The 12,526-nt window shown below is 41.9% G+C and overlaps 1 protein-coding gene across 2 annotated transcripts in view; it reads left to right on the plus strand.

Moving 5' to 3' along the window:
- Positions 1–12,526, plus strand: part of olfm3a (olfactomedin 3a) — a 57,922-nt gene that overhangs the window by 26,915 nt on the left and 18,481 nt on the right. The window contains exon 4 of one of the 2 annotated variants that reach the window (XM_050056165.1): positions 2,578–2,839. The exons of the other annotated variant lie outside the window; for it this stretch is intronic. Within the exon in view, the coding sequence (XP_049912122.1) occupies positions 2,714–2,839 (126 nt within the window). The 5' untranslated portion in view covers positions 2,578–2,713. The remainder of the gene's footprint in view (positions 1–2,577; positions 2,840–12,526) is intronic. 2 annotated transcript variants of the gene reach the window in all.

Raw genomic sequence — 12,526 nt, forward strand, 5'->3', positions numbered from 1 at the left:
TGTTTCAGATGATACGTCATGTTTGTAGTCGACCAATGAAGATGAGTTTACATATCACCTTGGGTTCGTCCTTCACCTTCTCAAAATGATCCTACACTTTGGATTTCCTGCCCGACATGTTATTAACTAGCCTGTGGAATAACTGCAGGTACCAGCCCTGGAAATTAACCTGACTCCTGTCTAACTGCTGAGTGTGGACACTTCCTGTGTCTGTCCTTTAAATTAAAGTCCCACATGGTGCAGTCATATAGGTTTTGATTTATTTTAACAAAGGCGCAGTTCTGATTAGAGTTTCACTTTATTTTCTGCAAACAGGCAACCAATGCAATCTTGCCGACTAATGACCTTTCTGGTCGACGAACGTTTGGTCGTTGGTTGGGGGGCAGCCCTAGTAATAAAAACATTAAATATAAAGCTAATAATGTAGTTTTTTTGTGGGCTCAGGGAAAGCTTGCCTATGGCGCTGAATGTGTTAGGTCCAGCACTACTCCTCTACACAATTTCATCCTGTTTAGCACACAAACTGAATGTATGTTTTAAAAAAGTGTTTGAATGACTTGAGCTGTATTGAAAGAAAGAAAGACAAATCTTTTTTTTTAGAAAATATTTTGACATCGTTAAGAAAAATCTGTCTGTTGCCTTTTCAACACAACAAAGAACCTTCAGCAGTAATAGCAGCTCTCTGAGGTTTTACTTTAATAGCGATCTAGTCAATAAGTTTTGAGACGTTTCACTAAAAGCCAAAAATCTTAGCCTGCTGGTGGTGCTAGAGGAAAGGTCAGGGGATCACTGAAGTCTGTAGGATGTATTATCTGGGGGATTATTTTTGCATTGACAGAATTGTTTTGATGTGCATTCTTGGAAATCTGCTGAATACAACACGTGGAGCTGTATATTATTACCTCCACCAAGAAGGTTTGTTTGTCAGCAAAGTTACGGAAAAATTACTGGCCTGATTTCCGTGACACTTGTTGGAAGGGTGTAGCATGGGCCAAGGAAGAACCCATTATATTCTGAAGTGGATCTGAAGATACACAAATTATTTTTCACTTTTGTTAACAGGGCAGTCGGCCTTGGCGGAGGTTTCTCTAGTTTAAGATGTATTTAGATTCAGAGCTGGTAAAAGTTTCTAATTTGATTTAATCTATTATCTCTCCACATCAGCAGTCTGTGTTAGAAGGCGCTCAGAGTATCCAAGCCAACAAGAACACATGGATGACCCTGGTGACCAACAGAATAATCCTCTAGTATGCATTTCTACTGATTCTCACGAGCCAACGTTCTCACGAGGATGTACCACGCAGAAAAAAGAACACACAAAGCTATACTGACCTTTGTGTTTTTAACGAACGGAGAGTTGCTGCTGTGACAACACACAACAGACTCAGAGCCTTGAAAACAGACCTTGAAAAGCAGAGCAGGGTGTGGAGAGATTCTTCTTCATGACACTAGACGAGAGCCCCCAGAGCAAAGTGTCACACAGCTGATGACCAGATTATCAAGACTTCAACCGACTATGACTGCCAGCAGCACTGCGTCTCATGGCATTGTCCCGCTGCTTTTGTAGAGGCAGCATCTTCACACTGTAGCCTGCACTGGCATCTCATCTCCCCCACTGCTGCTCCGCTGATGAATAGTTTCATGAATATCTCAGGCATGAGATATTCATGAAACTATATGAAGGTAACCACAGATGTGTGCAGAACCCCCCCTCCCCCCTCCTCCCCGTCGGCCTTGTAAATAAAAACCTCTAAGCTCTCCCTCCAAATGAGAGTCATAAAAAACCAGGCTCCCTCGATTGCTTCCCTCTCCTTCCCACGGAAATGTGAGGAATCTTAGTCTTATCGGTGATGGGTTTTTGTTGCTGCTACACCTGTTTCACGTCTCTTTGTTTTTTACTGATGACCTTGAAGGTTAGTGTATTTTATACAAGCGTAAAGTGGGGAAAACACATCCATGAAACACACCTGCTCCAAAGCTCTGGCAGCACAGTTACTGATAGACACCATTAGGTTAGTGAAGGCCAGTTTGTATGATAGCGCCAGATCATGTGTGCAACTATTTGTTCATGGACAGAGACAATATTCCTTGTTTTAAAGGAAGGCAGCCCATTAATCCCTCACAATACAAGCCTGTTCCTTTGTGTAAGTGTGTGTTACGATCACTGACACTGACATCCATGCATGGCAATTTGAGTGGAAACTAAATGTCAGACTGTCACAAGGAGGACACTGTAGATTTTGGCAGGATCTTGAGTGCATGGTGAAAGTAAGAGGCACAGGAGTCAGCAAGGGCACAGCATTTTTCTGTCCCCTTGGAGGACAAATAGGCAACATCTGAAGGTGAATATGAAGGTCATCAAAATCCTGATAACCTGATACACACAGTGCCATGGCATTAAAGCAAAATGAGATAGATAGATAGATAGATAACACCCCCCCCCCCCCCCCCCAAAAAAAAAAAAAGCCATCAAGTGATGTCACATCCTTGGTGCGCCTCCCCTGCAGTCTGCTGGAACTGAAACATTTGAATATTTCCCCCCTCGCTCAAAACTTTTTTCCTCGGCACTGCCTTCAGTCGGAGCACCGGGGGGAGCGGTGGGTGTGATGCCGGTGAACGTGTGCTCCCTGCGCCGCCGTCGGAGCGCTCAATCCGTGCCTCGCCAGCAGTAGAGACGCGCTGAGGTGAGCAGGAGGAAAAAAGGGAGCTCTATATGTTAAAGGACTGCACCTTGGAGAAAAGTGGCTGCTGCTGCCCGGAGCCCGTAACCATGCGGGTCCTGTTGAGCGTCCTGTACCCCGTCCTCTCCCTCACCATCTTCGGATTATACCCCTCCATGGTGAGTTTCTGATTTTAAAATAATTTTCTAATCGCTTGTGTCATATCAGAGCCTTGCTGTGATTATTGCTGATTATTAACAGCTATGATATGTTTTTATTTGGGGACATAAAGGCTGTAGTTTTCACACAGTATCACCCCGGTACGTGCCAGTTTGTTTAACGGAGGCTGTCACGCCAAACTTCACTTCAAAGTCGCACAATTTAACATTGCCTTATTCTGCAACACCAATGTAAGTCTGGCTAGAGAGGATTTTTGGAGCTTTACAAATCCAAAGCATGCACCACACTTCGGTGTATGTTTACTGCACCTGGCTGCACTTATTCCCATAATAATAGCAATAATTTAAAACTATAAATAACCAGATTTTGTCTGCAGCGCGCATCCACAAAGCTGGGCTGAAACAAGTAGTGTGAATCATTTGTTAAACTTCAGACTTATTTAAGAAGCAGTGTGAGTTATGTGTACAAACAGACCCTATGCATTCGCGTAGGCATCTGTGTGCAGGTTTATGAAGCTGGCACATTTTCTGTGTAGTTTTGCGCACCATATTTCTAAGTAAAAATGTACAATAAGCAGAACATCGAGGCAGCATCTTTGTTTTCTCTGAATAATAATGCGTTAATTTTATGTGCCAAAATTGAGTTCATGCTGAAACACAATCCATTTTGTGACTGATCACCTTTTATTTTTCACCCACTTGTGGATCTTATTTTGTTTGCAAGATAAATGGGTTTGGCGTGGCAGTCATGCAGCATAAGATTGTTTTTAATACACGGCAATGCTTAAGACTTAAAGATGCTTCAATTTGTGCCGTATAGCTGATAGATCCGCAGGAGCAAGTCCCAGTGGCGTAACCTATTCATCCCCCACCCAGGACTGTCTCCCTTCTGTCTAAATTTAATACTGCGTTCATGCCTCTGTCAGTATTTGCTTTATCTAACACTTACGTTAATGTGTGGGGGGAAGAGAATCGCATGTGCAGTGATTTGTAGTTTTGTAATAAGGGAAAGATTGAATGACCGTGACTGAAGCTGACAAGTCCGCTCAAAGTCGCTTATGATTAATGGAGAGATCAATATGTTGCTCATGGTCTCCTGGTGGTGGTGAGGGTGTGGAGCTGTCCACTCTGTGGTGCTGAAACTTCACACACAGGCTCTGTGTGGCTCTGCAGCGACACACACACACACACACACAAGAGGGGAAACATCATTTTGCATGCAGTTGTCTAAACGTGTCTGAGCAGAGCACAGTCAGTGCAGATATGCTTTATATGAAGGGCTGACATCCTTGATCCTCTGCTAGTCCTGAAACAATCAGGTGATTAATAGAAAATTAATTAATAAATGCAGAAATGCCAAATCTATCTAGTTACAGGTCCTCTAATGTGAAGACTTGCTGCATTTTCTGTTTCATATGATTTCAAACAGTGGTGCACCCAGCACGTTTGGTGCCTGAGGCAAGTTTCCCCTGGCGCCCCCAGCAACCCCCCCCCCGCCCCCAGCAACCCCCCCCCCATCTTGTATTTATAACAAACAAGAACAACTAATAAGCAAATGATAGAAAATATCTAACAATAACAAAATACAGTTTGTTCTAATTTTTTTCCAGCCTAAATGGCTTTTTGCTTTTTCATTTTCTCTTACTCTAATGCTCTCCACACACACATCAGTGCTCCAGCATGTTCTGTTGTAGCATAAACAAGACTTAAAATAAGAGAGGCTCAGACATGGAGGTGCATATTTTGAGGGTTCACTCGCCTGTTGTGTTTCCTGTCCCTCAAACACTGATTTCCTGTTATTCAGACAACCAGCTCGGAGAACAGTTGCTTCTCCTCACATAACCAAATTTGACCTGAATTAAAACCAGATCATTTAGCTGAAGTCACGTCAGAATAATACATTTATGCCAGGGTTGCATACGCTATAGTTCCAGCTGTGATGATCAGGTGAACTGTACAGCCACGACTAGAGATGGTACTTTGAGTCTTAAGTTGGATACCTTCACTTTATAGGCTAAGCAGTTCAGTGAAAAGGTAATTGATACATCAACCAACAATTAAAAATAATTGTCACAGTGCTATGCATCCCTGGTCCACAGGTTTTTACTTATTGCGTTGACAGAGAGCTCTGGATATCTACTGTGTGTCACTGCACATTTGGCGCCCTAGGCAAGTTTCCCCTGGTGCCCCCAACAACCCCCCTCTCATCTCGTATTTGTGACAAACAAGAACGGCTAATAAGCTATCAAAAAATATCAAACAATAACCAAATACAGTTTGTGTGAATTTGCAAATTTCATCTTCTTTTTCTTCACCCCAAACAGCTTTTGCTTTTTTATTTTCTCTTACTCTACCGCTCTCCACACACACACACGTCACTCCAACATACCCATCAATGCTCCAGCATGTTCCAACTGTGATGATCATTCACTTATGAACACATTAAGGCGAACTGCATTGCCATGACTAGAGGTGGTACTTTAAGTCTTAAGTTTTTACACAGAAAAGCAGTTGGATACCTTCACTTTATAGGCTAAGCAGTTCAGTGAAAAGGTAATTGACACATCAACCAGCAATAAAAATAATCATCGCAGCGCTATGCATCCCTGGTCCACAGGTTCTTAGTCATTGCATTAACAGAGAGCTCTGGATATCTACTCCGTGTCATTGTGTTTATACTTTATAAATGTATTTCTGCAGTGCTACCCCTGGTTACCTCTGATGACTATCATTCAGTTCAGTTTCTATCTTTCATCTGTTTTTGATTAAATCAATGAATACACCGCTGCTGTTGAGGAATATGAAATATTGCTGGAGCGAGAGCTGCATGCAAATCGCCAGCGCGGCCCCAAAGGCCTTTCTGCTTCGGTGTTTAAAAACGATCTGGAAAGGCAAACCTTTTATAGTATTACACTATGCTGGAAATTATGAAGCTGTCACTCAGGCTGTCAGACCCTGTACACAAGGCTTTGTTCATTATGGAGAGGGGTGGCAGCCTCCACAGTGCCTCTTGGCATTTAAGTGTATGTGTCAGTGCTGGGTTTTGTTTTTTCCCCACAGGTTCAGTGTAGCAACTGTAAAGGAACCTATTACAACCCAGATTCATTCTGGATAAACCGGCTGAAGCGAGGGCTACTGCTGTGGAGTCCCCTTTTATTGTGGTGTTGCATGATCCTGGCAGATATTACCTCTGCAATGTACACAACGGATCCCCAAGGAGCCTTTGTGAGGAAATGAAATATTTGCATAGTTTAGTTTTCCCTTATGGTCTGTGCCAGCCGGGTAATTACACAGTGACTGCTAACGGCACTGTGTTACTCTCATCATGATCAAAATGATGACTGGAATTTGTGTTTTATGATTACACATTATATTCCGCACCTGGAGGACATATCGATCGGAGGAGGAAGAGGGACTTAATAGACTCCGGGAGTCTGACGTCAAACCAATTCAATTGCCCACTTAAAATTCACTGGATGTATCCTCCCGTAGTCGTCACAGCTAATGGCTAAAAATCAATTTTGAGATTTTAGGTTGAATTGCATTGATTTTATGTAAGTTATATTTCATGTCTTTCATTCTACCTTTTTTTTATAATCTGCTAATGCCAGACATAAACAGGCTACGATTCTTCTGCAGTACATCCAGTATCACAGTACTGTACCTACAGTATGCTTATTCTGGCTCCATTTGAAATTCATTTTCAGTTTCAACATTTGCAGCTGAATGTGTTTTTAAAGATGAAATTCAACAGCAGATAAGAGGACTTAATGTGTTGCAGCTATGCTAAAACTGGCTTTTGTGCTTAATAGTGCCATGCTGTTCCCTGGGATGTGAGGTAATCTGGTTAGTAACAGCAAACAGGTGCCTCGCAAACCTTAATTCTTCTTAATATGTTTGCACCTTAGTGGATAAACAACAAATGATGTGCATGGCTGCGCTGAACAAAACTAGCTTAACTGTGAATAATGTGGATGTTCGGGAGCAGTTTCTCTCGGGAGTTTAGTTACAACACCAGTGGGATGACTCTTTGTGCAGACACTTGCCCTTTGTGCTCGCCACTGTGAGTAGGTGGAAGGCACGCGTACACACAGACCAACATGCAGTCACACTCACACACAAAAGTCTAATCCACTTGTAATGTAAATTCCAGCTTTGCCTGTTTAGTGAGTTACAGTTTTCAGCTTCTGTTGAAAGGTTTCAGGTTTTGATCACACATGAAAAAAAATAGGATCTGAAATATGATCACAGCTGCAAAGGTTGGGGAAATCCTGCAGAGAAAATGTTACTTCCTCTCATTGATATGACGTCCTGTTGATCGTTAATCGCATGAAGCACAGAGAGGCATTCTTTGAAGTGACTGTGTATTGTAGAGCTGAAGGGGTCGTCTGCCAGCAGCTGATGTTGTTTCTGCCTGTTTGAAAACCTTTTTCAGCTTACATTAGCATTTATGTGGATGATACAGTCAGGCTCAGTAGGAAAATTTATCTGGCACAGATGCCATATTAAAAGATGAGAGATGCTGTGGGCACACACCTACACACACACACACACACACACACACACCGCCGTTTCATATTTCACATCACCGTTTCCTCCGGGGGCCAAATTAAAGATGACACCCTCTAAATACACATGTGTCAACACAAACAAAGCAAACAGCCAGCCACGAGACTGCCAGCGAAGTCATTAGTTGTGACGCTGCATGTTTCATGTTTGAAGCAGGGAGGGGGTTGTCGGAGCTGATGGACTGGAAATAAAGAAAGTCCACTGATGATGGATGTGAATCGCTTAGACCAGCAGCGGGGTAAATATGTGGCACTTTCTGCTTGGACTTAGGAATATGTTCGGCTGTTTGAGTCTGTGTGAGGTTGTAATGGCTTTTCTGTCACTGTCTTTGAATACGTGCTATAGGATGTGTCAGGTGTTAGGTATGTGGGGTGGGGACTGTCTGTGATTGTCAGGCAAGTGAATTCATTCTGTTGTTAGTAATAAGATGTCTAAGTACTGACAGTGACAGATAAGCACCTGGGGCTGCATTACAGAAACTTCCTATTTTAAGTCTTAAGATAGGAAGAGTCTAAGATAGTATTTACCCCAATTTGGTGTTACAGAAGCAAATACTAAGTAACTTTTAATCTTACTTCATCCTATCTTAACCAAGGTAAGGAAATCCTAAATACTCAATCCGACATCGCTCACCAGCTTTTATGTCTGTTACCTAGAAACTGATGCTACTTTTCTCGACTTGTTGAACTAAACAACTTTTTAACGGTTGTTTTAGTCATTGAAACATACAAACAATGAAGCAAAAACAATGACAGGCACTTAACTTAGACACAGATGAGTAGGAGATGTTTGTAACATCGATAGGGAAATCCAAAAATGTTCTATTTGGGAAATTAACACTAACTAAAATAGGAGAGGGCGTGGGATACCGGACAGATGAGCAACCAATTTTCTAATAGGTGTTGCCACCTTGGTTACGTGTGGGACATAGAGGGCAGAAATATTTTTGCTATGGCAACCATTTCACTTTGTAAATCTACAGGAGCACTTCTGTCAGTTGCACCACAACAGGGAGAGCCCCATGTCACTAGTCTTGTGAAGGCAGACCTGTCAGTGCTATAGAAAGGTCTGGAAGCACACATTATCATTGTGCTACAAGAGAAATATGCTGTGGCTTGTTTGTATTTCTTTAAAAAAAACAAAACACAATCGTCACGGCTGGTGCTAAGCCCAGGACGCAGACAGTGCCTTTGCAAAATAGTGTTAAGGGGGGAGATTTGTTTTGGTGGAATATTCCCACTTGAGGAGGCAAACACTGTCATTAAAATGGCTAATCTCCACAAAAGAAACGCCACAAAAAACACTATAAGACATTTGTTGATGGTATGGTGTGACTTTTACTCCATGCACAGCAAGAGGTTCCTGGTTCGATCCCCCAGGGTGGAGGAGCCCTTCTGTGTGGAGTTTGCATGCTCTCCCTGTGTAAGCGTGACTCCACATTGCCCGTAGGTGTGAATGTGAGTGTGGATGGTTGTCTGTCTCTATGTGTCAGCCCTGTGATAGTCTGGTGACCTGTCCAGGGTGTACCCCTGCTCGGCTCCAGCCACCCTGCGCCCCCTAACAGGATAAACAGTTATGGAATATGAATGAATGAAGGATAAAAAAACATAATTTGATAATTGGTGCCCTAGAGGTGAAGCCAGTAATATGGTGTTATATTAAGTTATATTAAATTTTTTAAGAGGTACATTAACTGAAGGAACTGTTCATCTATAATGGCTTTCTATCTAAATCAGATCCTAACCCATACTATGGTTACCAAACAGCTAAGACAGGATCTGCAAAGTTAAAGGGAAGCTTAAACCTGGACTCTGCTTTCCCACGTATTTGTGTCCAAGTGACTAATGGAGACAACAGTTTCTGAAACAGGTCCAGTATTGAGGGAGAGCAGTGCAGTCACAGCTGTGAAACAGGCTGCAATGTAATCCCTACAGGCAATTGTGCACCGTCAATTTACATCCATTAAAAGTGCTTATCTTTATTTTTTTTGCCGCTGACATGCTCAGATTGTTATTGTGAATGTCTGACAACATTATGGGAAAGATATTTTTCCTAACCTTTCGCTGATGCGATCTGTTTGTCATTGTGTGTGATCAAGACTCCCACATTGTTGATATCAGTTAAATATTCAGCCATGACATTGAGAATCTTTTAGATAACACTAAGCTTCACTTCCAGTACTCTAACACACTCTAACACAACAAAGTCCTCCCTCACTCCGACTCTCACTAACGTTTGCACCATTGTTTTCCTGGCAGACTGCAGACCGAGACTTCTCCTTGAGCCAGACTTGATCACACACACACACACACACACACACACACACACACACACACACACACACTAACAAACAGACTGGATCATTTAATTGTTAAGGAAAACATCTTCTTGTAATGTTGTCAGACACTTCTAATAATAATCAGAGCCTGTCAGTGGCAAAAAACACTTTCAGTGGACACAAATTAACGGTGCTCGTCAGAATTACATTGCAGCCTGTTTCACACCTGTGACTGCACTGCTCTCCCTCAATACTGGACCAGTTCCCCAAGTTTTTGGTCTTCATTAGTCACTTAGACACAAAAACATGCTAAAATACAGTCCAGATTGAGAAATATAATCATCAACAGATGTAATAATAATATGTATAATTATAAATGTTTAAAATCTCTCTCTTTTTTTCTATATGATGATTATGAGTCTTTAAAGTGGCTTCCTTTTGTTTTGAGCTCGTTTTCACTCCTCTGGGTGAACGCATCTCAGCTAATAGCAGTCTAAGCTATAATTACAGGAGTTGAGACATGGTGTTGAAACTACCAGGGGGCATAGTTACGACCCTCTCCCTCTGTTGCCCTTATGATTACTATAATTACAGCCCAAGTGGAGCACATATTACGTGCATATGACTGGATGAGAGCTGAAAGGCTGATCTTGAGGGGAATGGAAGACATTTGTGGTCTCAATAAATTTATACTGTACTCAATCAACCAGAGAGATGATCATGGGCTATGCTTGTTAATTTCTTACTAGCGAAGATAAAATGTAATATAACTTATTAAGTAGCTTCAAAAAGGGAGGCTGATCTAGACTGATGGTGAGGTACTAGAGCAGAGTTTAGTTGAGTTTGACATAAGTATTTTGGTGTATTTTAGGGGTTATTTTTTTGTAGAACTGGTCAACGGATAGTAGCCAAACCGTGTATTTACAACTTCCAGGTCCATCACGTGATGCCATCTGGCCCAAAAAACCTTTTTCCCATAGCCTTACATTAGGAAAGAGACGTCTCTAAATCAGTGAATACATCTTTTTGAGTGTCAAAAGCTCCATGAAACGAATATTCAATAACATTTCAAAAGTCTTGCAAAGCAGCAGGATTAAATAATTCTATCCCAATTCAAGTTAGTAGAAGGCGGGGAATTTTATATTCAAGAAGTTGAACTTTTGTTCATGTGCCACTGAGCAACTTTCATAGGAATGAACAGCGCCCTGCCTCCAATGCTCTATGCAGTTGTTTTTGGTTTACACTCATAAGAGGTGGCAGATTTTCTGCTCAATTTCAAATTTGTATCAATCTTTTAAATGACTAATTTGTCATTACAGTCTATATCTGGCAACAATCAATTGACCTTATGCTAAGCCCCGCCCCTTTGTGATGGTCCGACAGCTGTCGCAGTAAGCATGGAGCCCACATTGTAACTAACTGCACTCCCTGAAGAAATGTTATCATATATTTGGAAAAATGAAAGAGTGATTCCAGAGAGAAGCAGACAGAGGGGTCTACAGTCTGTGTTTGAAGGATATATCCAGGATGTCAAACTGACTCAGCAGCAACAACAGGTTAAAAAGACAAAGATAGTTAGAAGCTAAAGCCGAACTATAGGCTACAGATCACAGTGTAAAAGTGAACCACCACATCACTGCTGATCGCCACACAAGACAATGAATATAAAGGGAAACTTTGCTGATATTGAACCAGNTGATTTTGGTTTTGGAACAGGGAAGAAACGTATATCTTTTTCCAACCTCTCCAGGTAACGAGTATCATTAATACACGACGTGCCCCAGGCACATCATTTAGCTCCAAATCCACAAAACCAGCCTGAAAATGAAGGAACTCTAAATCAATGGAGCACAGCTGTGTTGTTGTCGGACCCTGGTCTGAGCCGGCCTGATGCTACATAATGATTGGCCAGTCTGCGTCCAGGGACGGGACTTAGCAAAAGGTCAGTTTTCTCAGCTAAAATGATGGCTTTGGCTGGGAGATTGGATCAGTTTTGGCTGGCTAATTAAACCAGTGTCAGTGGGTTAAAACCACAGACTCTTAAATGTTTCCAGCTTCTCATTTTAAGATGAGAATCTTTTAAAAGGGGTGTTCATGATGCACTTGATGGCAACATGCATATTTTACTAAAAGACTGATATTAATGCTGCATGTACCAGGCAAATAGTCAGCACCCTCAGCAGCTGATGATCCTTGTAGAAGATACAGAAACAACATTATTGTTTTTGTAGTGAAATCTTCAGCTAGTCAGCCCTTATCTGATACGTATGATAAGGAACTATGTAAGATCAGACTCTTGTTTTATTCTAACATAACCCTGTATGGCTGATAGGCTGAAGTGATGTACTCATTGGCTTCAGAGGTTAACACACAGTTACTACTGCAGGTAGTAAGATAGTGAGCCAGGCTTTCTAACAATTGCAGCCTATGTTAGAGCAGAAAAACACACCATGTTTTCCCAGTCCTTACACACTTTCACATTTTGCTTTTCAAAAGGCTGGAGAAAAATACAGGGTGGTGTCTTTTTCCCCCTAGCCTCTTAAAATGTCAAGCATCACTCTTGCTACAGCCCTGCGCACGCTGCTTCAACATATGGAGAAATCCCAAGCTTGACAGACCTGCTGTGCCTGGTCACGGTTGCAAAGCTATGATTGGACAATTAATGCTCGGGGGAGGGGTTTAGCAAATAATTAATTGCAGATTTCTAGTGCAGATGTGCAAGAGAGATCGATACCAGTCTAAAATGTCTAAGATATAAACACCAAGTTCTTCAACATCAAAGCTTCTTCCTGGTCTCACACGTTCAGCACTCATACAGTGATAACTACATTATACAAGAG

The sequence above is a fragment of the Epinephelus moara genome, chromosome 11, assembly GCF_006386435.1.
Source record: "Epinephelus moara isolate mb chromosome 11, YSFRI_EMoa_1.0, whole genome shotgun sequence".
Taxonomy (NCBI): Eukaryota; Metazoa; Chordata; class Actinopteri; order Perciformes; family Serranidae; genus Epinephelus; species Epinephelus moara.